Raw genomic sequence first — 25,112 nt, 5'->3', positions numbered from 1 at the left:
CGTTTATTGCTGGGACGGATTGGTATCAATCGCATCGCGACCTAGCACGAGGTCGTTCTTTCAGGGTTCAAACTTATCATGTCAGAGAATGTTCCAGTGTCTCGATTCGTGTCCAGGATATTGGTCGATTCATTCGTAAAACAGAACACGGAATATCAAACAAAATTCAAAAATACGAAATTATGCTAAATTCAAAGTCAATTGAAAATGTATCTTATTTATTCATCCGATCTTTTTTGTCGAAATATTGTTAATAATCTGGACAATTTGTAGATTTTTTCAGATAGTATATAAGACGTCGGATCATAGACAAACAATAAAACAATAAATACATTTAATCTGTATAATAAATACAAATATATCCGTGTACGATTTTAGTTTTGAACTTTTGTTAGTTCTCGTGTCTGTGACTAGATGTCTATATGAATGCTAAATATACAGGGTCTAACAGTATTAGTCTACGGCCAACAACTACTGCCGTTACCAACTCTGTCAATTACATCAATAGGAAAACCACCGTAAAAGGGTGACACGGTGCTGCACGATCCTGACCGTCCTGTTTGCTAAATGGACAGTTAAACGTACGTAATTAAACGTACGTAATTTAAAAAAAGGGGGGGCAGGGTATGGACGAGTGGTTAATCATCTCTACGTCATGTTTACTCTACGTGAAGTCCACTGTTTCGATGATGATAATGATGACAATAAATGTCCCTTCGACGAATGAAAAAAATTATCCCTTTACCTGCACGCTGTCCCACTTTGAACCAGATAGAGCGAATGAGCGTTCGTCGGGGAATCTAAGAGCATCTAAGAGCATTCTCGATAAAATGATCCCTATCTAATCAGAGAAATTCCGCTACTTCTATGGAGGCGTGCAGAAATATTCGGGGCAATCGAAGAGGGATTTTTCGAAATCATGCGCTTCTCAGGAAAACAAATAATACAATAATTTATAATTAATTATATTAAAACTAAAAAAATATTAATTTTCTCCCTTTGCTTTTTTTATGTTAATTGATGATATCATAAATAATAAAATTGTGAGAATATTAATACAAATTACTCATGACATCTAATAAAAATTCACAGTTTGTTCAGGGCAGTACGGAATCATTCAGGAGATCAACGGAGTCCAAAACTCACAATATCCAGTTGAATTTCACAATATCCCAAAAGGGACAATTAAGGAATCATTGATGAAATTACTCAATAAAAATAAAATTCTCCCATTTAGGATACAAATTCATTCAGGGGTTTAACTAAGGTCTAAGTTTACGTTTATGAAGGTTTATGGCAACCTCCAAGGGACGATGATACATATCTAAGGAGAGGAATACAGTCTATGAAGATCTAAATCAATCCTTTGGAGAAATTCATACTTCATCGAGATTAACGACAAGATTAACGTGCGGGACCTAAAAAAGATCTATAGACCTCCTAGGGAGATCGAAAAAACGAAAGAGTGGAGGGCGGATCGATCGTTCACCTTCTCGATCAACTCGATACAAGCTAGCAAGTCCATGCCAAAGTCAATGAATTGCCAGACGATGCCCTCCTTCTTGTACTCCTCTTGCTCGAGGACGAACATGTGATGATTAAAGAACTGCTGCAACTTCTCGTTGGTAAAGTTGATGCAGAGCTGCTCGAACCCATTATACTGCGAGATACCGGGGTAACGAGATATATGATTACGGGCTTTCAAAGGAGATTTCTCGGCGACTCGTTCGACCGGAGGGGTTCGTGAGACGTCTCGTGAATCACGATTCACTTCTCGTCACGCTCGATTTTGAGTATCTTTCTTTCCTGTTTTACTTCGTCGTGGGAAAAAGTGAAGTATGGGACGAAAGTGCGAAGAGTTCTTCGCACCCTCGGTTTCTTCTTCTTCCGTGTATTCGATTATATTTTCGTTCACGTCGACGATTCGAAAGTTTCGCAAGCATTTACTTTCTGTATCTTATAATTCTTTTTTTTTTATATTATACAGAGACCACCGAAAAAACTATATAATAATGGTAAAAAAATTCTTTCTGGTAATTCTTGATATTAAATATTTAGACAATTAAAATGCAAATAAATTTGATCAATTAAAATTCACCTGAAATTAAATTTGCACTCGTAAAACTTAGTTTGCAAGAATCGTTTATCTTTAACTGCAATTTGCATTTTTTAACTTGTGTAAAATATAGATAGAAAATACTGTTTTGTCATTATACAAAATTTTTTAGGGTACCTTGTATAAGACGAATTATTAATTTTTTAATTATTCAAAAAGTCTAATTGACGACAAGATAACGGAATGTAAATTATTGAAATTTTTGCGAGAATTTTGGGCAAAAATCGTCGACGATCACGTTGCATATATGCATATATGTGTGTCTATATATTTGTGGATCGCGGCTCGGGGGAAACTTACGTCGAAGATCTCGAAACCGGCGATATCCAGTACACCGATGAAGTGCTGCCTCTTCTGCTTGGTGTCCAGGGTCTCGTTACACTTCTTCACCAGCCACTTGAACACCCTGTCGAACATCGCCTTTGACATGGCGCCCACGGAATAGGCTACTTGATCCTTGTTACGACCCTGGGTGACGAACTCGTTACCGACCTTGATCCTTGGCTTCAGCAAGTTCTTGTAAAGATCGGCACAGTCGCAGCCAAGCAGTTTAGCCACGCGCTCACCTTCCTGAAGTGCAAAACATGATTTTTTTTTTGCAGCGATTATTTCTTCTCATTACGCCAAAAGAACAACGAAATGACGATAGCGTTTTGATGAAAATATATTTCAATGCCTGTAACTTTTGACTGAAGAAAAACACATATTTCAGCATATATAGGTACTATAAGAAAAAGAAATGTTGGGATATCTATAATTGTGTGAAAATGTAGTTTGGGAAAATCGATTACGCGCCCGTACATGTTTTAATTTTTTCTGCTTAAAGCATCGAGAAGAGAATCCCAAAAAATGTTTAGAAACGTTCTAAATTTACAGAAATTGTTTTAGAATCTTTCTTGGGATAAAAACGGTATATTTAGAAATTTGAGGAAAAATGACTTCGTGGCTCTACAGGGTGTTGGTTTGGATTAGTCTTCTTAATTAGAAAATTACTTTCTATAAAAAGAAGAAGAAAAATAAATAAAAACCTATTAAATCGTTATGTTAATGATAATTATGGTCTCTATAGTTCAAGTAGTTCTCCAGTAATACAAAGGTACGTACTTCAGTGCCATCAGCTTCAGCTTGTTCCTCACGACCCCTTTGCTTGAATTTCATGCCACCCATGTGCATGACGGCCGCGGTGATCTTGTAGATGTTATCCTTCTCTTCCTGGGTGAAGCCCAGCACGTCGAAAGCTTGCTGTTATCGAAAAAAAGCCCCGTTAAACCGTCGTCTTGCCGATGTTCTCGCGTCAGAGATTGTTCTAATTACGAGGAGTTGATTCGCGAAAAACGTTATAAATTTTTCAGACATATTTTACACGTCTTTTGTCGTTTAGAATTCTGTGTCATTTTATCAGAGACGAAAAACCGAGCGATACATTTATTGGCGAATTCAGAGATCCTGGGATATAATTAATAATACTATATAATTGTTCATTTGCGATTCAAATTCAGAAAAGGGATCATCGGAAAAAAGAACGACGATCCCTAATCACTCCTCTGATGATTCTCGTTATCAATTTCGATAAACTTACATGTATTATACGAGCGAGGATTAGTGGAAGAACAAGGACAACACAAACGCTCCCAAGCACAATGAACTATCAATATAACTTATGTTATAAATCGTTCGGCTATGTGCGTGGAAGCTGTATAAGAAAGAAAAGAGAAAGAGAAAGAGAAAGAAAGTCAGCGTGGCGTAAAGCTCGGTTTCACCACAGTGTCAATTAAAATTAAATTATTTTACGAGCAATTGAATAACTTATTTTTGTTTAAAAAAAATGGAAATTCTGACAAATTGTATAAGAATGTTTCCAAAACATTCTCTAATTTTGTAACTTTATTTTTTTAAGCTCTTGAATTTGACGACTATCAATTATTGCAATCGTAGATCAATTAATTCTTAACTAATTGAACCAGGATTAAAATTAATCGATCGTAAAAATTCAACTTTAATCGCGAATCAATCGCTTCCTCGTTTATTTCCAGTTGTATAATTCTGAAAGAAAGTCGACTGATGTTGGTGAAACCGACCAGAAGCGAAGCTCGTTTTTGCAGCAATAGCCAAAAAGCGGAAGCGAAGCTCGTGTTACGTGGCGATAGCTTCTTTTCTTTAAGCTCCGGGTGTCAACGCGAATTAACACCGCCTACGTAATCTCTCAAGATCACGAAGTGCTAGAAAAAGAGTAAGAAAAAGAAGAAGAAGAAAATACGAAGAAGAAGACAAAATTGCGAGCTTGATCTCTAGATCGCACTCGTCGCAAACTGCCTTCTTTGTGGTAAAGAAGTTTTCAGGGTCAGCCTGAACGATTCCTCGCGATTTTGATTCCAACCCCCTCGTTCCTTTGAGAGGCAGGTTGGATCTTCTTCACGAAATTTAACGTCGCACTCGATCGATGAAGAAACGCTTGCTCGAGCTGCGTCTCTAATCAAATCTATCAAAGTTCAACTTTGATAGATCTTCAACCTGTGTGAAAACGGAACTTCTCACAGGAGCAGTAACTACTGTAGAAGGGGAAGGGGCGGAGGAGTCAACTACTACGGAGTTGCAAACTACTGGGACATGATATTCGAAATAATGCTGAATCTCGATCGAAATCGAGATGGTAGAGAACTTCTTTTAAGACTTCTTAAATTGCTCCAAGTTAAATAACTGGAGTAGGGTAACAAAGGGGGGGGGAAGGGGGGAGAGGCAATACTACTACCAGAAGAGAACTCGAAAATATTGTACATAGTAGTTGCGCAGAAATCAATAATGCAACAACAATCCATCTATAAAAAATTGATTACATACATACGTAATATGTAATTTGATTTTATATTTTTAATTTCAAATTTCTAAATAACATTAAAACTCTGTTTATAAAAATTATTAATATAAAGAACGTGTAATAAAAGTAAAGTTATGTTAAGTAACGAGTTTATACGAGAGATATATATATATACTAATTTTGTGTTAAAAATATAACATCAATTTCATCGAATTTTTAGACTTGTTTAAGTATCCAAATCAATTAATGAATTAAAATAAATATTTCCAATCTGTTTACTTTGATATTTTTGCATCAAAAAATAAAAGATAAAAAATATCAAAAACAATATTAAACATATTAAGGTTAAATATATTAAATTAATGTTATTAATTATTATATCATTAGATATCCAACGATTAAGTTTATTTTTAAGAACAATCTAATTTAAAAACAATTAAATAACAAAAAAAATTATTGAACCTTAAAAGAACTAATAATCTTACAGTAATTTCTAAAAATATATTGTTGCTCATTATCGTCCGCATTTGTATAAACCAATATCTGGGGCAGAAAAACAACAACGACGTCAATCTTCAAAAACTCAAAACAAAAATTTATCTTTTCAATACTAACAAATCCTTATCGTTTTATTATTAAGTTTCATTATGACTATTATTTTTTGATCTATTAATTAAATATTCAGACATCTTGATCGACGTCGCTGAGTAGATGAATGGATTTATATAATCCATATGATCTAAAGATACGGGATCGAACTTTTACAGGGGCAAAAGAGGGGCATCTTTTTTACAACCAGGGTGATATCTAAGGACTTACGTCCGTCAGCAAACATTCCTCGCCATCGTCGACGTTGGGGATCGTGATTTTTCCTTGGGACACGTTGACATAGTCGTATATGTTGTTGGACAAGTAACACATATCTGTGAAACATTTCGGAAAATAAAGTTGCAGTTTAAGAATTTGTTTCAGTCTCAATCTCGTTTCTGAGAATCCTCGCAATCTGGCTCTCGATCCATCCTTGGTCAATCAGCGGTCGTCGACTTGCAACGCCAAGAGTTGATCGTCAAATCAATTGTGCTGTCAATTTCTGAGACTCAAAGATCCATCGCGAGAGAAAAGCCTTCGACTATATCTTCTCCAAAAAGATTCTTAAAGATTTAAGTCTTGGATTTTTATATATTTAATAACACAACATATTTTCTAGAGAAATGTTTCTTTAGAAAATATCTTTTCTCGAATAACGATAGCTCTTTTAAAAACTTTGGATAATAATTTAAAAGGAATAATTCTCTCATGATTTTATAATAAAAAACTTTCTTATTTAATATTATTCCAAATTTAAAAATATATCTTTTGCTTTTGTTATTAAGATTATAGCTTTGGGGTTTAAAGAATTCTTGGAATTTTTCCATTTAACAAAAAAGATTTTTTTGGACGACGATTGAGTCTTGAAAGAGCGGAAAAAGACGAAGAGATTACTACGACATTTGCGAGCGCGCTTTTTCAACAGCCTGGCATATACGGGTCGGGCGGTAATAGTGAGATGGGCGTATCGGGGAGCGGGTAAACGGGGGCGATAAGTTTCTTGGAAGAGAACATTTCTTCAGTGTGAGAAAGTCTCGCGCTCCCAATCTCCCCGCGCCCCGATTGCGGCGGCAGGCAGCTATCGCAGGCGAGGAGCGAGGGGGGTGGCGAATCCTCGGCCAAACTTCAGCATCACCTTGCTCGTTCCATGATACGGAAAGCAGACGAATAATTTTTATCTACATAAGCTACATTAAAGTTTAAAATTAAGCTATCCGAATAAAAAAAATAAATGTTTAATTATTTTTAAATACTGCAGCTTTGTAAATTAATTATGTAACAATTAAAATAATCGATTTCAATTGTTTTTGAACAGTATAATCACAGTTATCTCTTTCTCTCACTAAGATTTTTAATATATTTCTTCGGCAATAAGAAATGGATCTAATACGAGTTAATATTGTTAAACAATTTCATAAGAAATCACAAGGGAGTCTGAATTTCGCCGAGGCTCGAAGACACCCTGGGGCTGGACTTACGTCCGTTGCTTCCATATCTTCGCCGTCGTTGACTCCCGGAATTCTGGTTTTACCCTGGCTAATGTACCAGTAGTCGCCGATTCGGTTGCTCAGCATGGTCATTTCTGTATTAGTTCGTTCATTTTTCTCTATCGACGCTCGATTTCGTGATCGGCAAGCGAGCGATCGTGACCATCGTCGACATTCTAAGTCTAATTCTAAGTTTTGATTTTCGTAAATTATTACGAAATAAGTAGCGAATAATTTTACTAACGATTGAATCGGTCAATAATTACTTATAGAAACAACAGATAGAATGAATTTGGATACTTTGGGTCGAAAAGTGACTTGTGTCGTCGATGCTCGCAACAGAAAAAAACAATAGCAAGTTATTGGCGGCGAGTACTCGCTGAAAAAAAAAATGATAGTGCGATAGAGAAGAAGAGAAGAGAAAAAAAAGACAGAGAAAAGAAGGTGAGAAGTTATAGTGATATACAGATGTCCGCATATGATGCTGTAAGAATATGTCCGGTTAATCACGTGGCGCATTGAAGAGCTGCAATGAAAAGAGCGAAGAGAAAGAGACAGAGAAAGAAAGAGAGAAAGAGAGGGAGAGAAACATTGAAAAAAGTACAAATAGCACGTAAGAAGAGATAATAGCACAGATAAACATCTTTGTGTAACAAAATACAGAATATGTAAGTAGAAGCCGACACAAAAATTCAAAGTGTACGGAAAAGGATCGTCACTCGGCGTAGTATTCAATGAGCGATGACACTTTTCCGGAAGCGGTCGCTATACGGGAAGGCGACAATTACGTACACAGAGGAGCTAGTGCTTAGAGAATTGGACCAGCGAGCTTCAAAAAGAGAGATTTGTGTGCAAGTGAAACTGACGTAACTATACCAATTTCAGAAACAGACATAATTAACATATAGATAAATAACTTAAAAAACTGTTTTCTTTTACAGAAGAGCATGAGAAATCTGATAAAATACAACAACACGTCAAAAAAATGTGAAGATATTATTAAGAATGTGTTAAATAATTCTTTATAAAGAATATAAAAAGTCTAAACAAAAAGTGATAACTTTTAAAAATCCATTAAATTACTCTTATCTCAAAGGAATATCTTTTGCTGGCGCGATCACTGACGCCGGCTGGTCCAGGTCGTTGCACTTACATCGGTAACCAAAAGCTCTTCGCCGTCATCGAGGCCGGGAATCGTCGTCTTGCCTTGCGATACAAAGTAGTAGTCGGTGATGTTGTTGGACAGCAGACACATCTCTACAGGGTGACCGGATAGAAAGAAAGAAAACATGCGGGTGGTTAAAACAATCGATGGCGGGCCATGTTTCCTGGTGGCTTTCCATCGTACTACCTAAAGGGGGGTCGTATCTACAGGGTATCTATGAACCTTTGCGAGTCCGCGGGTTCTCTCTGTGTCAAATTGAAGGAAACACTGCTGGGGAGGAGGCAACATCAAAGAGGTGCCACCTGTGGTCATCAGGGGTTCATCAGCTCGACGAAGAAACTATCAAAATGCCTGCGTCCTCTTCAAACAATGTTACTATTTATTTATTTATTTACATTATGAATTCATACTGCGATATTCTAATAATAAAATCAATTAAATTTAGATCAAAAAGAACTTTTTTAGAACTTTCAAAGTCTGCCTTTATTTCTAATTATACATTTCTGAAAAATATTCTGTTCTAAATTCCTCGTCAATTTTATGAGTGTACTTTATCGGATTTTCAGAAAATAAAAGTTTCTGAAATTTGGACACCAGTTTTGAAATAGTTTCTTCGTCCACGATGTCAACGTTTGGTACTCAGAATACTACATTAAAAATACGTTTCTACGGTATAGCTCTGCAAAATACCGCTACTCCTTTTGCGGATTACGCCTTGCTAGGAGGATAAAATTATATACAATGGGTCCCAGCTCTTTCTCTCACGCCGGAGAGATCTATTATACTACTGTACACGCTATTCTACGAGAGATACGTGCCTATTGTCGAATTTCTATTTAAGAATAATAATTTTGTTCCATCTTTCTTCGGAGAAAATAAAGCCAAGTAATCTTAAATAAAACTTATTTCAATCGAATAAGGATTTCTTTAATTTAAATTTTCTTCAGCAACATTAGATTTTAATTTAATTATATCTAATCTAATTTTTTAAAAATTATATCTAATTTAAAATTAGAAAACTCTAATTTAAAAAATTGAATTTATTTCAAAATTATAAATTCCTCGATTTAAAATCTTTCTTTATCGATTAGAATTTTAGCAAGCTTGTCAAAATCTTGCACATTTCTTTACTTCGAAGCTATTCATAACCAAGTGTGATTAGATTTTTTTCCATTTAAAATTATTAATAAAAATCGACGTCAACAGTAAACGCAATATAAAACTACCAGTGAATGTTAAATCACATCATCCAAAATCCGATCGAGAAAATCGACCTCGATAGATACGTTTCTCCCACAATACCCCGTTCTGAAGGCGTTATGTATTGCCCGCTACAATTCCTCCAGGGAACGTGATATACAGTTAATCCAAGAAAACCGCCAACAGTAGCCAGCAACCGAGTCTAAGGTTTCATACAAGGATAGTAAAGGTAAACACGAGAATCCTGCGATAAACGTCATCGTCAGGTCCTTACGTCGGTCAGCAGACACTCCTCGCCGTCGTCAACGTTCGGGATCGTTGTCTTGCCCTGAGATACGAAGTAGTAATCCTGGATGTTGTCCGATAGGAGACACATGGCTGTGTGGAATGAGGATAATTCGACAGTGAGAAACTTTGCTGACGCGCGGGAAGGAAAGAGGGCAACCCTCCGGGCGATTACACCCCCGGATCATTCACGCGCGAAACCTTTCTTATCTTCTAAGCTCTGCAGCACCTGTCTCATCTTCCCGATCTGATCTCGTTATCAGCGAGAATAGTCGCGAACGCTCCGGAAAATAATCGCTACCTCGAGAAAATTAATGTATTATCTCTGCCTGGAAGATGGTTAATCATATATATCTACATTTAATCTAGCAAAAACAATTCATTTTTTTATTGATAATATTGTTGTTTTACTATTGATATTGCACAATATGTGCAATTTCTTATGTATAAATAATTGTGTTAATCTTTTCATTTTTCTCGAGGTAGCAATAATTTGTCAATTATGATCTTAGGACGAGAATATAATCGATGCGCGAATCCTGTTTGGATTTAATTTTCTTTCTCGCGGAATATTAATGATCTTACCCTTCAGTCCCTTGACTGATCCGGACATTATCTGATAGAAGATGTGGTAAGAACGCTCGAGGGTTTGTTGAGAGATGACACGAGCCTTCTCCAGCAGATCTATGGAAAGAAGAATATTATTTTAAATATATACTTTACATGAAGAAGCATAATATATTTTACGTCTGTAGAAAAAGTTCTACAAAAAGATTCACAAATATCTACAAAAAAAAAAAGAATATATAATATCCATTTCTTGTAAAGATATGAAAAGAGAAAATTTTAATTAAGACTGTAATAATTAAAAAATCAGTTTTGCATACAAGTAGTTTTTTAAATAAAAACTAATGGTGCTTGTTGATAATTGAATAAAATAATTTCTTCTTACAGCGAAGAAATAATCGTGCGAAAAAAGACGGCGTCGCGCATACATTTTCGTTTATAGCGCAAAGATTGAGCAAGAGAATCACGACGATGACGCGAGCGGATTTTAAGCCAAACGGTACGAAATGGAGCGGTTGCAAAAATAACCGGGCGCAATTGAAGAACGGCGGACGGTGTAAATCGCGAATCGACGCCAACTGCGCCTCACGGAGGCGCGCGTTTGCGTCGCGACGATAATAAACGCGTTCGCCTTCCGTCACCTTGACGTGACTACTAAAACGCCGGACGTGATTAATTGCGTAAAATTAACAACGTGCGTGACGATTTCTTTTTCCGGGATATGAGTCGTCGCAATTCGAAAATATGTCGTGTGAGATACTCACATGTCTCGATATCGGCACCAGCCAGCTTTCCGGAAGGACCGAAGTGAATACGAATGAATTTACCCTGTTCGAGATGAAACAGAAGCACAATTAATCCATCTGATTAAACGAGCGATCTTTTGACTATTATATATAAGCTTTCGGACACGGTCGACGATCTGTCGTCGTAAACAACATTTTCTATTTCTAACCAAGTGTTCCTACATTCTTGGATTGAAATAGATGCGACAAAAAATCTGGTATAACAAAATTAAAATAATAGTATCAAAATAATAAAATAGTAATTGCGCATAATTATACAATTATAATAACATATTAATTTATATAGTAATTTTTATATTAATATATAAATTACTTTAATATAATTATAAATTAAGAGATCTACAATAATTTCGCAACTAGCTGTTTTCTATTTCATTTAGGTCTCTTGAATCGTTATTGGACTTCCCCGCAATTATTTATCTCGACCAAATATAGTAATGGCTATTTTATCCTATTGAACGCTTCGTATATGAAGCGCGTTAAAATAGAAACACTTACGAAACGAGAGGAGTTATCGTTACGGACGGTCTTGGCGTTACCAAAGGCCTCCAGGACAGGGTTGGTCTGGACGACCTGGTCCTCCAGAGAGCCCTTCTTCTGACTTCCTGTGTCTTCCTTTTCTTTTTTGGTCGAGGCGCCGACGGTGGCGAAGTACGCGATTACCTTCTTCGTATTCTCAGTCTTTCCGGCACCAGACTCACCGGTGATCAACATAGATTGGTTCTCGCTGTCTGTCGGGAATGAGAGATGCACAGATTTCACATAAAATGACATAAAAATCAACAAAAAATCGTGTCTCTTACAAATCAATATCTCCTGTAAAAAAAAGAACATGACTGCTCTATGTAATAACCTATTTAATTAAGAAAAATTAATGTAGTTTAATTGTTATTAGGATAATCAAATTAAATGTTTAGATTTTTTCGGAAGTGAACAATTTTTCTCAATGGTATTGTAATGTTGCATTGTAATTAATACTGTTTCATAATTATGGCTTTTTACGTACTGGTGAGCATGTTGACGTAGGCTCCATCAGAAATGGCGAAAATGTGCGGCGGCACCTCGCTACGCCTCTTGCCGCGGTACAATTTGGCGCATCTATGGGTGTACACGGGGAATCTTTTGTAGGGATTAATAGCCACGCAGAACAGGCCGGAATAGGTCTGGAAAGGTAAACGATTTAAAGATCATTTAAAGATCGATCGAGTCGAGGCTTCGAGTAACGTTCCGTGACTTGGCCGGTCTTTGCGGTTCGCCAAGACAAAACATTTCTCGGTTCTCGGTTTTCGTGCGATCTGTCTCGTTGGACGAGATCCAATGATAACGTGCATAAGAAATTGCAGACAGATTCCAGTTATTCGAGCTTCCTGAACTCGATAAAGAGGATTATATATATCACGCACAATCAACGTGACTTATGAATACAATATGAAAGGGTAAAATTTAAATGTTATAGACTTCTAATTATGATTCCTTCAATTATAACAAATATAACGAATTATAATGAATAAAATAAAATCATAGATTTTTTTATAGTTTTGAATATTATAATTCTAGAGAAAGCCCTTTTCTCCAATTAAATCGTATAATATTATATAATATATGAAATTATTCGTAATAACATAATTGGAATTTTATCTCAAATTTCAAATAGCTGAAATTTGTCTGTAAAATACATCGTCGATAGTGCCTGATTATTTCTTTGTCCAAACTTCCACAAAAATTATTATATATAAATCGATATTATTTATAAAGCTCATACAATTTTTTTAAGTGCAAAAGAAAATTAGCAAATATAATTTAATTATATTTATTGTAACTTATTATACAAATATTAATTCGTTACATTAATATGACGAAATAATCCAGCAATATCGACGACATCGGCTGTATTTCGATATTCACTGCGAGTACTGAAAGTCTATAGTTTACATCACGTATATTATAGATTTTTAGTACTGGCAGTGAATATCGAAACGTAGCCATCGACAAAACGTACATATTATATATGTATATAAACACAAAAGAAAACAGAAGTTGAATGCCGATGCAGAAACAGCCCGTCTCCCATCGTGATGGATGCGACTCGTGTCTCGAAACGAGAGTATCCTTCGGGATCTCCACTTTGTGAGCACGTGGATTCTGGAGCGCACTCAATTAAATACAATGGACGTAACATTCAGGAAACAAACATAGAATGATTGAAGAAGAATCGATTGCACATCTTGTGCGAATTAAAACGAAGAGAATGTTGTGGAAATTTAAACCGAAATAATGAGCATTCTGCGGTGAAGGACGAGAAAATGGCAAAGTATAAAATATTCCTTGCTGGGCATTTTTCCAACACAAAGTGATCGCTCTCACTGATCGAAAGTTACCAATCCGAAAGGGAAAGGGTAACTTTCGCAAACGTGAAAAAAAATCATAGAACGTCGCGGCACGTCATTGTGCTTTGCGCGACAATTCTCTCATTCTTTTAAAAGTAAAAGGAAAAAAATCATGCATCTCCAGACAGAAGTCTGGAGTAAATACAAAAGTCAAAGTGATAAAAAAATCAATAAAAACCAAGGAGACGTCGCAGCACGTCATGGTGCTTTAACGACGGCGTCATCCTCTCATTAAAAATAAAAAAAAATAAATACAAAAAAAATCATGCATTCTCTGGTGGCGAAAACACCGAACGGACAAAAGATTCTCGTTTGAACGGGAGAAGGGTCGATAAAAAAAATATGGAGACACCAGGAAACGTCGTGACGGATTGTCCTGCTTTATGACGACGCTCCTGCACAAGATCCGTGCTGGATGACAAACGGAATGTGAAGTCGAAGGATCCATCGGGACGTCGCGAGACGCGTCCTGGCGTTTTGAGCGACGAACCGGTCCTTCGAGACACAGGGAAAGTTCTAAGGCAGCTCGCAAGTAGAAGAGGGACACTCGAGGCCAGACAAAGCCAGACAAAGCCCTCCTCAAAAGAAGGGTGCGAGCATCTCCCCATTGCGAGCGAAGATGAGCCTTACGTAGATGAGCTTGGCGTAGTAACGTTGCTTCAAGTTGTGGAGGACCGAAGCATCGTTGAGGTAGGTCAGATTGGACATGTCTTCAGCTTTCTCATACTTGGGCGGGTTCACCTGCTGCAGCTGGTCCTTCTTGAAGTCCTTGGTCTATCGTCGAGCCCCAAAGAGAAAGAAGAGGCCGTTAGTGGCGTACGGTCACGACAATCGACTTACGTAGATTAGTTTGGCGTAGTAACGCTGCTTCAGATTGTGCAACACCGACGCCTCGTTCAAGTAGGTCAGGTCGGCCATGTCTTCGGCTTTCTCGAATTTCGGCGGGTTCACTTGGGACAGCTGGTCCTTGCGGAACTGTTTCGTCTGCACGAGCATTTTCTTTTTTTTTCTCTCCCTCTTTTCTCTTGCCGTCGTTACTTACCAAACGAACGATCATGTTGTCAATCTCTCGGAATTAAAAGCGAGAGATGGAGAACATATTTTGGAACTTGCGTATTATCTTTATAAAAGGCGTATTTTGTCTTAAATTTAAAAAATCAAAATATCTAAATCTTATAGATTTACAAAGATAAAAGAGAAGGTTAAATTGAATTGATGAGCAATTATAGAAATTGATAAAATGGAAATGTTTGAAAAATCTTTCCAATACATTAATAAAATAAAACAGTTTTTCCTCCGCCTTCTATATTATTCTTCTATGTACATAATACATTTAATAACTTAATTACATATCAATAATATATACTCACATTGTATTTAATTTACGATTTAACTATAGGAATAATTAAAATTAGACATAGTACTTGTAACTGGAATATTTGCAATATGCTAAAAGGAAGTTTAAGAATAAAAGCAAACATTTAAAGTGCGCTTTGTTGAACAGATAAAAAGTAAGTAATTTTTATTAAATTTATGAATGTAATTAAATCGATTTGTTATTTAATTATGACATAAGAAAATAACAAAGTAAAATGATTATCTAACAGCCATATTATTATCACAGATATTTTGAACTTTTGAACATAGCTAAATGGAAACATTAAAATGGATTCCGTCTAATTCCTAATGTGTTGATTTTCGTACGTTATTAGAGTTGGAAAAAAAATTATGAAAATGGTTAATTTATATTTGGGAAACTGTGTTAAAAATCTCGATAAGAGGCGGAAAAAGACGCAGTATTTTCCCCCAACGATTCCATTGCGTAAAAAGGTTTTTTGGCAGCGATATCAATGACACCTCTATCTCTTCATTTCTCTCTCTCTCTCTCTCTCTCTCTCTCGCAGCGTTTTTCTCGGACCTCGCGTTCGGTTGCTGTTCTAAAAATACATTGACCCGCGTTTCGAGAAGTATAGTTTCGGCTTATTATTATGCCAGGCGCTAGCGACGGCGATTCTAACAATAGCGTTTGGGCTTACAGTCGTAACGAGGCGACGCGCGTGGTGACACGAGTTTGCTGAACCATTATGTAATCGACGTGCGTTACGCGGGGATACGGATATCGGGGCTGTTTGTTCACGAGTTTGTCTCGGGAGCGAGAATAGCAGAGCGGTACAATAATTACGAACAAAATTATTCACGCGTTTGAAATGTGCTCCGTGGAAAGTTATAATCAATAATGTACAGCGAGGTTTATTTATCCTTCAAACACGGAATGCGAGAGAGAGAGAGAGAGAGAGAGAGAGAGAGAGAGAGAGAGAGAGAGAGAGAGAGAGAGAGAGAGAGAGAGAGAGAGAGAGAGAAGGATGAAATGATATAGAAATCTAGCAAATGTTTTATGCATATAATTTTCCCTTTAAAACAATATCACGTACCTAAAGAAAAAAAATTCTGAAAGCATCTAAAAATGCTGGAAATTATTCGATTTGTTAGGTAAGATTATTAGAGTCTGTCCGAAAGTATCAATATGATGTCTGTAAATTTGGTGGAAAATAATCGAGCAGTTTTATATACATATTAATCATACGTCTTCCTTTCACTTACTGTTAAAAACTTTATTTCTCGATTTACCTATCGACAAAAAGAAAACTCTCCAAAGAGAGAATTTGCAAGGTGGAATGAATGTAAAATTAATTACGCAAGATTTCAAAGAATTAGGATTTCCCATGTAAAAATTTACAATTTTCTTCAGGAATTTTATCAATTATCGCATTCGCTAACTTTATTAATGTACATCTGAGGAGGGATTCTGTAACTCCTTAACGCCAGTTTCGGTATTCTTGCGCAGCTTTTTTATCACCTGCGCAACGATACCGAAACTGTCGTTAAGAAGTTACAAACTCCTGCTACTGCTCGTTCTGTATATTTTTATTTTTTGTATCTTGAAGCTTTTTACTATTGCCACATGTACCCTTTTTTGCAGACAAAATTCAATTCTATTTCGAATTAGATTCCAAAAAGTTAGATTGTTAAAACGAAAATATAATATGTAATTATACATTTTGAGTTAAAAATAATCTCGATTGTAAACTCTCTCTTTCTCCCCAAGAAGAACAAAAAGGCCAAACATTATTTTGACTTTTTTGTTCTCTTTAGATCACTACGGTAAGCGAGAAAAAGATTCCAGCGGGAAAACGTGTCGCTTCGAAGACAGGTCGTCGTTATATATTTTCAGAACAGTGGCAGAAAACCGCTTTTTTACGTAATGCACTTTTTGACAGGTCTCAAGCTCGAGAGGGATTTTATTTCCGTCCGAAAAGAAAGCCTACACCTTCGGACGACTGGGTGACAGAAGGTCATAAGTGCTCGACGTCGTCGTCGTCGTCGTCCTCGCCATCGTCGACGACGACGGCGGCCGCGGCAACTCGCGGTCGGTTTTCTGTTCTCTGAAAATAGATCGTCAGCGAGATCCCCGTACCTCTCCCTTCTTTTTATATATATAGAAGCCAGCGAATCCCCTCTCTCCCTCTCTCTCTCTCTCTCCTTCTGTCTCTCTTTCGGAGCCGGTCGGTCGAGCCGGCTAAAAAATCGCCCAGGCGGAGGGAGGGATCGCGTCTCGATCCTTCCATGGCGATCGATGGAAATCGCCGTGCCGTAAACAGACGTCCCCTTCCGTCGCCCCCTCAGCACCCCAAAAATGCGAGCGAACGAATTTATCCGGCGAAATCGGAACGCACTCTCGCCGTTGACGCCTTCTTCTTCGAATGTACGCGAATGTCCCGCGTGAACGCATTTTCGGCGTAATCGCGCTTGCGAAAACTGTTACGTCACTTTCGGGGTCTAGTTCGAGAGAGCGAGAAAGAGAGAGGCGATGGTAAAATGGAATCTAGCGAACAATTTTGTAATTGATGTCTTTATACTTGTCTCTTTTAGATAACACAGCTTGACTTACAGCTTTATTTGATAATCTGAGTTCATATCTTAGCTAATTTTTTTTTAATGATATCTGTCATGTTATAAAATTTATGTAAAGTGCGAAGAATTTTTTAATGCCTAAATAATAATTAATAATGTAAAATCGCGCATTGAAGTGTTTAGAAATAAATTTCCCGACTGAAGACGCATTTGTACAATAGAAAAAGCGCTGTCGGACAGTAGAAGAGGAAGATGTATGGGCAGACCGATGATGCTTTCGATGTGACACGACTGATCGTTTGTTTGTTAAATTATGATTATCTGACGTATGTACTATTTAATAAATTATTGTTAGAAAAGATAGAAACAATTGTAAAAGTAGTAAAGCATCTCTTAAAATTTACCTTTGAAATTCTAGCGTACGTGATAATATAAAATATCTGAATTGAGCATATTAATAGAAATAGATTATTAATATTATGACTGTGTTGTATTTTCTAATGTAAAATATAAAAAATATAATCTCTGAAATAATTGTTCAATTAAAAATATTAAATCAGGATTAAAGTTAACTAATTAGTATATTATTTTGTGTCTCTATCATATGTGAAATATCTAAAAGGTAAAACAATGATATCGTGTATCATTATTTCAATGATGTTGAAACACTGAGTACAACTCCAGCTTGACAAACAATACCATTTTTTTTGTTGGAGTCTGGGATGCAAGCATAATTTCATTCAGAAAAGAGATACTTCAAAGCATTAATATAATTTTAATCGCATCCGGGAATTTCGAGTAAGTTGGTAAATAACTTTTGCTAATCTGACCAAACAAATCTCGGTATCTTTCGTATACTCAGTGTTTAACAAAATCGCGTAGACGTTTTAGATATCTCAAAGAGAAAAATTGCCCAAATAATAGCTGATTTTTTCGACTTCAATTTTCTCTTCTTAGAATCACATACTGTTTAATGTTACACCTGAGCCACATTGTTATTCTCATGAATTTTAATTCTCCCTGTTGCAAAGAGACAGAATAAAATTACTCAAATATAGAGTCCTATCGGGATCGCTTGTCAGCTATTTTCCGAGCAATCTAGTGACTTTTTAGAATAATGGGAATCGGAAAAGCGAGTCACAGGAATGCATTTGTACATGGCAAGTATTACACACCTCGCCGCCAGGCAAGCCAACGCTGACGACATCGCCCTTGGTGGCTTTGATCTCGCCGAGGAGGTAGCCCTCCTTCTCGTCGGGCACCCAGCATGCTTTCTTCGCGTCGTAAGGTTTCGTCTGATCGATCCTCTTCTGCTCGAGGGAGACGAAGAGGTATGGGGTCGGATCGGGATCCTCTCCCTCCTGGGCCTTCGGGGCTGGCATCTTTGGTTCTTCTTCTCGGCTCTACTGGCGGTAAACTGATGCCGTAGCACTCACGGGTTTCCTCCTGATGTCTTGCTGCTGCTGCTTCTTCTTCTTCTTCTTTTTCTTCTTCGGTGGGAGGGGAAGACCGTTCCTCTTCTTCCTGTCGTTTGCCTTCGGGGGCTTGTTGTTGGTTCGGCGGCGGACGGACTACTTCTGGCGGCACGTTCTGGGCGGCCCTGGGGAACGATCGGTTAGAACATCTCGGCGCACCCGGTTGTCCGGGGTCCACTTCACGAAACTACAGCTGTCTATATCTAGACTATATCAGTTGATTGATGCAAGAAAATGTTACATCTCTTCTATTAATTTTTTTTTCAATCCCTTTTACGTCTTTCAGAAAGATTTCTCTTCGAATATATAAAAAGAATTACAGTCAATTATTATCTCGATTAACTGAGATTCTAACATACGCGTAAATCTTATTTTTAATCGAATTTAATAGATACACATTTTTCAAAATAATAATATTAAATAATGAAAAATATTGTATAAACGTTTCAGATCTGATGAAAATTTTCTTCTGTGAATTACATAAGTTCAGAGCTTATTATTTTGCGATAAAAATATTAAAGAAACATGCTTGTTGTCATTTTTCACAATTCTCGATATATCTTTTTAACTGATCTCTAAATTAAAAACATTTGTTTAAATAATATTTATTTAAAACTAAACAAAAATAATAAATATATTATAAAATAAATATAAAAATAGATATTTATTTATATTTCCAAAACTTATTTCTCAAGAAGCTGTTTGTCTCAGCCACTTGTAACTTAAAGTTCGTTTATCGACAGATTTATAAAAAAAGAATTTAATTCCAGGTTAGTCAAAGTATCTGTAAAAATTAATAATAACAGAGATCTGACACATTTAATATCTAACAATCGCACATATTTCTCTTATATACCATTACCCAATTAGTTCGTAATATTATTGTTAGAAAATCATTGTCATAAGAACCGAATGAGAAATCAGACATTCATCAATAAAAAACCTAATATCAAAAACTAAGGCAAATGTTATTAAAATTCACTTCGACTGATATTACAGTCTCGTAGTTTCGTAAAGTGAAATTTAATGATTTTTAGATTCGTCGCAGACAACCGCCGGCTTTTCTCTTTCCTGATTTCACTGAAACGTTATAGAAAGACGTTGCAAAGGTAGTAAAGATCCATTTTATCGAACACGCTTCACCTCGAAGCAGGTTGGTACGATGTCGCGATATATCACTGACACTACTACTCAACGCGACGGTTATGCGTGCATCACAAGAGAGGAGTCACGAAGAAGAGTCGAGAGAGTGCGATGGGGTTGCATAATCGGATAAGAATACAAAATGGAACAGGCACGAAGCGGCACTGGTGACCGGACCAAAAAGAGCGACGTATCGCGTTACAAGAAGTCCGATATTTTCGTTTCTTCAAGCGTACACGAAACATGAAGAATACGCGAAGGCATCCGGGCGTGAGTTTATTAGGACTTAATGAATATTGGGAAACCATGCGGACTTTAAGTAATAAAAGAAATAAAACATAGAAACATAGAAACGTGAATCATGGAGAATAGTACTAGGTGAAGAAGGAAGCAACAGAGAAAAAGAAAGAAAACATTAAACTTTAAATTCGAAATTATTAATTTTTTCTTATCCAACAGATAAAAAATTCACTAATAAGTGAAGAATCTACTGGAAAAATTTGCAATTTTTTTGAAAATAAATTTTCTAAGCAGAAATAGTTCACATAGAAAAAAACTGATCTCATTCTTCAGCCCTTTAAACGATAACAGTCGAATTAACTTTGCTTATAAATAATAAAAATTGTTTTTCCCATTTCTTGATTAAGTTTTCATCGAAATAACTCATTAATTATATGAAAAAATTATGATATCTCTTACAACCACAAGGTACAACGGTGAATTTTATAATTTTGCTCTATTGTTAAATCAAACAAAAAAAACTTTAAAATACTAACAGTAAAATTTTTATTTTTTTATAGTTTTACTCTATAGTTCAATGAAAGTAAAAAAAAACTAAAGTTTTACTTCGCTTTCCTGTTAAATCAAAACAAAAAATAAAACTTTAAAGTTTTACTAACAGTAGAATTTTTTTTTATTTTTTAAATTAAGAAAGCAAATCGGTTTTTAATAAGCAGATTTAATTTTATTGACTGTTATCTAATAATTGTTTAAATATTGATATAGTACTGTGAACCATGAATAAATATAGAAGAAAAATAAGTAAAATTAAAAAAAAAACAGCGTAAACAAGAATAGGTTTTCACTCGTTTAAAACAAATTGGAGGTGAATGCTGGGAGATATCTTATCAAACTTGATGACGTCGCACAATGGTATTCCTGGTGTTTGCATCATGTTGGCTCAATCGAAAGAATAAAATCTTCCGATCGGAAGTCGGTCGACTTCCCGATCGACACCGGGAACTCGAACTCGCTTTTCTTTCCAATCCGATCGGATCAGAGCAGAAAGGTAGGCCCGGGGATGAAAAAGGACAAGAGGAAGAGATGAAAAGAAGCAACACTGTGTCCGCACACCGTTATCGGGGGGCCGTAAGCACACACAGGTAAAAAAAAGCTCCTCTAATTGTAAGATATTTCCGGCACAGTCCTTCCGGTCGCACCTCGTCGGACTCTCACACGAGTACTTCACCAAAAGTCGATGAAGGTCGAAGGTCACTCCCTCGGAAGATCACCGGGACCCGGATCGCCAACCCACTTTTCCGCCCACCTAGCGACCTCCTCCCCCGATCTCTCCGGCACACAGACACACACGCGATCCTCTCGTAGAAGAGGAGGAGCACGACCATCCGAACTCGGTCCTCTCGCGAGTTTCTTGTGGTCTCAAACCTCACCCTTAAATCCGCTCCTTATCACCGGTACCGTGTGACACACGTGTATGTGTGGATTTGTCGGCGTGTCGGCCGCTGATTTCTCTGTGAGTGAGCGCGGCGAGATAAGTGTGCGAGCTCCGGTGGATGATGCGGTGTCGTGACGACGACGCTTGGACCCGCGGTTACACCCCGTTTATTACTCCGATACGCGAAAGAACCCACTTCCTTTCTCCTCGCTGTATTTTCGCGTTTCTTTCTCGTCTTCTGTCGATCGAGAGGAAAGAGAAGAGGAAGAAAAGAGAACAAAAAAAATAATAGAAGCCGGCGGCGTCGCGACGCGACGCGACGTGGTGCACTTACGTTAGAGAGCCGTTCTGTCGGGGAAACGAGCGGGGGCTCCCAATATAAGCGCGTGCAACGTGATCCTAGAGTGTAACGCCGCGGTCGATTGGCCGTACGGTCCGACAAATCGCATATCGCGTTACTTCCACGGCCAATCTACCTTTTTAGGCGGACGATGATACCGAGAACGCGGCGCGACAAGGGGGGTGGCCGCGACGCCGGCAAGTGAGATGAAAATAGACGTTGGAGCGAGACGCCGCGCCGCTGTCCGGTCCCCCTCTCTCGGCCATCCCTCTGGGTTGGTACCCCGGGCTGCCCCCAGCCATGGCGACCGCCGCGGACCTCGAAATGGAAGAAAGAGGTGGCGGAATTTCGGAGGGTGCGCTCGCTTCTTCGCTTCGCTCGGCTCTCTCTTCGGCTCCTCCATCGCTCTTGGTGGTCGTCGAGGAGGAGAGAAGAACAGAGAGAGAGAGAGAGAGAGAGAGAGAGAGAGAGAGAGAGAGAGAGAGAGAGAGAGAGAGAGAGAGAGAGAGAGAGAGAGAGAGAGAGAGAGAGAGAGAGAGAGAGAGAGAGAGAGAGAGAGAGAGAGAGAGAAGAAGGAGGAAGGGAAAAAGGAGCGCACCACGTGGAGGGCGCACGTGGACGCGAGCATCACTCGGGGTGCGCGCCGGTGAACGATGATTCTCTCGTGATCCGTTACGTCAAAACGGATCGGACAGTCAGTCAGTCGGGATAGATGATCGATGGATATCCTCATTTTTTTTTCTTTTTTCGTTGTACTCCGACCGACCTTGTGTTCGATGTCGACAATTTTTGATCGAACTGCCGCGTAAACGTCTCTTCTTTCGATTCGTTGCACGATTCCAGTGTGGACCGGTGCTATACATTTTTTAAATTTAAATTATCATTCTTCTTCTTGGACGATTTGAGACTTCAAAAGAATATCCTGCGTTTTGCCAAGCTATTAAGATTAAAATAATTTTTTGAATTATTTCCTAAAATAATTATATATATAATATATAATAGACAAATAATTTTTTTGTTTACTCTGATTCTCTCTCTTATTTTTTTATTTTATATATTATTTTCAAATACTTTAGAATATTTTGTTTTATACTTGTATAACTTAAAAAATTTTTTAAAACTGTTATCAAATAAATAAAATAAGACATACGTTAGAATATTAAATGATAATCGTAGTTCGCACATATATTTCAACAAATTTAACATAAATAAAATAAAGTTCAAAACTTTGCCTTTATTTTTTCTAAATGTAAGAAAAAAATTTTTAATTTTTTCTTTATTGCGGTTCTAATTTCTTTTTCCTCTTTTTACAAAAAATCGCTGGTGAACTATATTGTAGACATTTGATTGATATCCGGACACAAATATCCGCGAAGAGAATGCGTGGAACCACAATAAAGATTGTAAAAAAAAGATCGAGGTATCTAAGACTTGGGCGCCTATAGCATTTTTATACATATATATGCGATCAACGGGTTAAATGACGAAGCTACTTTTCTCTTCAAGTGAACCGAGTGGAGAGCGCGAACGAACGCGAACGAACGCGCTAGCTTCAATGAACATGCATGGATGACTCGCCGCGAGTATGAACGAGCCCAGATTTATACGATCGACGAATGTTTCTATCTCTTTTCGGGTTACATCAAAGGGAAAGCGATCGCTACAAGCGCTCGTTGAATCTGTAAATGTTTGTTCGTAATCGTTTGTTCTTATTAATTTGATCTGTAGTCCCTTCAAGCGGGCTCCAGAACGTAAACGAATTCGTACACGCGCAGTGGTCGCGGCGGGCCTTGGCGTTTTCCACGTAAAACCGCCGCGGAAATAATATTTACGTTTGCCAGGCAGCGCTATAAACCGAATTCCATGCCGTCATCGTCCCGATCGACACGATGCGCCCAAGTGCATCGAAATAGACGCCAATCGAAAGACGTATACGGCAAAGCAGTATAAACAGATTCTTATCGACGTCAGCGAGAAAATATTATTGTGACATTTATAAAATCCAAGAAACGTATAAGGTAAGATAAAAGATTGTTTTATGATTATCTTTTTAAATAAAGTTTTTTCTATTACAATGTTAATAGTAAAATAATGTTAATTAACATATTATTTCAAAGATGTTAAATTTCGATATTTGTGTACAAGAGTAAAAAAAACTTTTAAAAAGTACTTTTTCTTTATTTTATAAAGATAGTTCCAAAATTTTGTTTTTTATTTTAATAATTAGAAGAAAATAGTCATAATCAACATAATCACCGAAAAGTATTTTCCAATCTTTTATTTTTATAATCTTCCCAAACTTTTATATTAATCGTAAAGTATTATATTAATCGTCAAGTATTATATATAATTTCAAATTTTATAAATTAGATAATATAATTCTAGCATAATATCCTAATTTTTCAGAGTGTATTCTGACGCAAATCGCAGCGTTTCTCTCTGCATCCATCATGTGATTGCAAGATGCAACGATTTAATGCAGTGCAGCAATTTTCTCGCGGAGAAATTGAATTTCTTCCAGTCCTCATTAATGACGGGAAGAAAACGCGCGGAGGACGATGATTCGTCGTAAGGTCGATTGAGAAACTAATGAGTCCCGTCTTCCGTCAACCGGACGTGATAATCGATGAGAGTGGATAAAACATAAAATGCAGATTTGTGGTTGTAGAACATAAAATTCCATTCGAATACCTAGTTCGATGTCAGAAGGTTGAAAGTCCATAACTTTATAAATTCGGGAAATTAAAAACAATTGTTTTATTCGAAAATAAAAAGATCTTTTTTGTGTGTGGAAACAAATTCAATTCAAATAAAAATGAATAAATGTACAAATAAATATATGTAAAACTAATTATATGAAATATTTTTTCGAAATTTTATTTAATTTTGCGCGAACATTTTTTATTTGTTATCTTTGTAGTTAAATTTTTTTTTATAAAAGAAGAAAAAAAATGAACAAAAAATTAGTAAAATTGACACCCACGTATTTTTTCATGTAAAATAAATATATATATATATATATATTCACATTATTTACTAAAATTTAACTTATATATTTTAACTTCTTAATACCAGATATATTTTTATTAATAATATATATTTGTATAATTAAAATATTATTTGTATATATATTTGTATTAAAATATTATTT

General features: G+C 36.8%; 2 protein-coding genes across 19 annotated transcripts in view; one reads left to right on the top strand and one right to left on the bottom strand.

Annotated features, from left to right (window-relative positions):
* Window positions 1-22,026, bottom strand: part of Mhc (myosin heavy chain) — a 49,702-nt gene extending 27,676 nt beyond the window's left edge. For 4 of the 18 annotated variants that reach the window (XM_071789208.1, XM_071789190.1, XM_071789192.1 and 1 more), the window contains exons 1-10: window positions 21,956-22,023; window positions 18,504-18,928; window positions 14,047-14,190; window positions 12,036-12,192; window positions 11,528-11,760; window positions 10,988-11,051; window positions 10,242-10,340; window positions 8,160-8,263; window positions 3,221-3,358; window positions 2,417-2,686 (exon numbers count right to left, since the gene is read on the bottom strand). In XM_071789208.1, coding sequence (XP_071645309.1) covers window positions 2,417-2,686; window positions 3,221-3,358; window positions 8,160-8,263; window positions 10,242-10,340; window positions 10,988-11,051; window positions 11,528-11,760; window positions 12,036-12,192; window positions 14,047-14,190; window positions 18,504-18,710 — 1,416 coding nt within the window. In that variant the 5' untranslated portion in view covers window positions 18,711-18,928; window positions 21,956-22,023. Of the gene's footprint in view, window positions 1-1,489; window positions 1,661-2,416; window positions 2,687-3,220; window positions 3,359-5,750; window positions 5,855-8,159; window positions 8,264-9,645; window positions 9,750-10,241; window positions 10,341-10,987; window positions 11,052-11,527; window positions 11,761-12,035; window positions 12,193-14,046; window positions 14,191-14,256; window positions 14,401-18,503; window positions 18,929-21,955 lie in introns of all 18 variants that reach the window. The other 14 variants (XM_071789200.1, XM_071789202.1, XM_071789195.1 and 11 more) reach the window with 10 other exon arrangements.
* Window positions 1-23,926, top strand: part of Cyt-b5-r (Cytochrome b5-related) — a 73,007-nt gene extending 49,081 nt beyond the window's left edge. Inside the window, exon 8 of the mRNA XM_071789214.1 lies at window positions 23,803-23,926. Coding sequence (XP_071645315.1) covers window positions 23,803-23,911 — 109 coding nt within the window. The 3' untranslated portion in view covers window positions 23,912-23,926. The remainder of the gene's footprint in view (window positions 1-23,802) is intronic.
* Window positions 23,927-25,112: the final 1,186 nt, after the last annotated feature.

This window comes from Temnothorax longispinosus, chromosome 9 (assembly GCF_030848805.1).
Source record: "Temnothorax longispinosus isolate EJ_2023e chromosome 9, Tlon_JGU_v1, whole genome shotgun sequence".
In the NCBI taxonomy this organism is placed as follows: domain Eukaryota; kingdom Metazoa; phylum Arthropoda; class Insecta; order Hymenoptera; family Formicidae; genus Temnothorax; species Temnothorax longispinosus.
The sequence above is the reverse complement of the archived record's forward strand: the minus strand, read 5'-3'. Positions and strand labels throughout refer to the sequence as shown.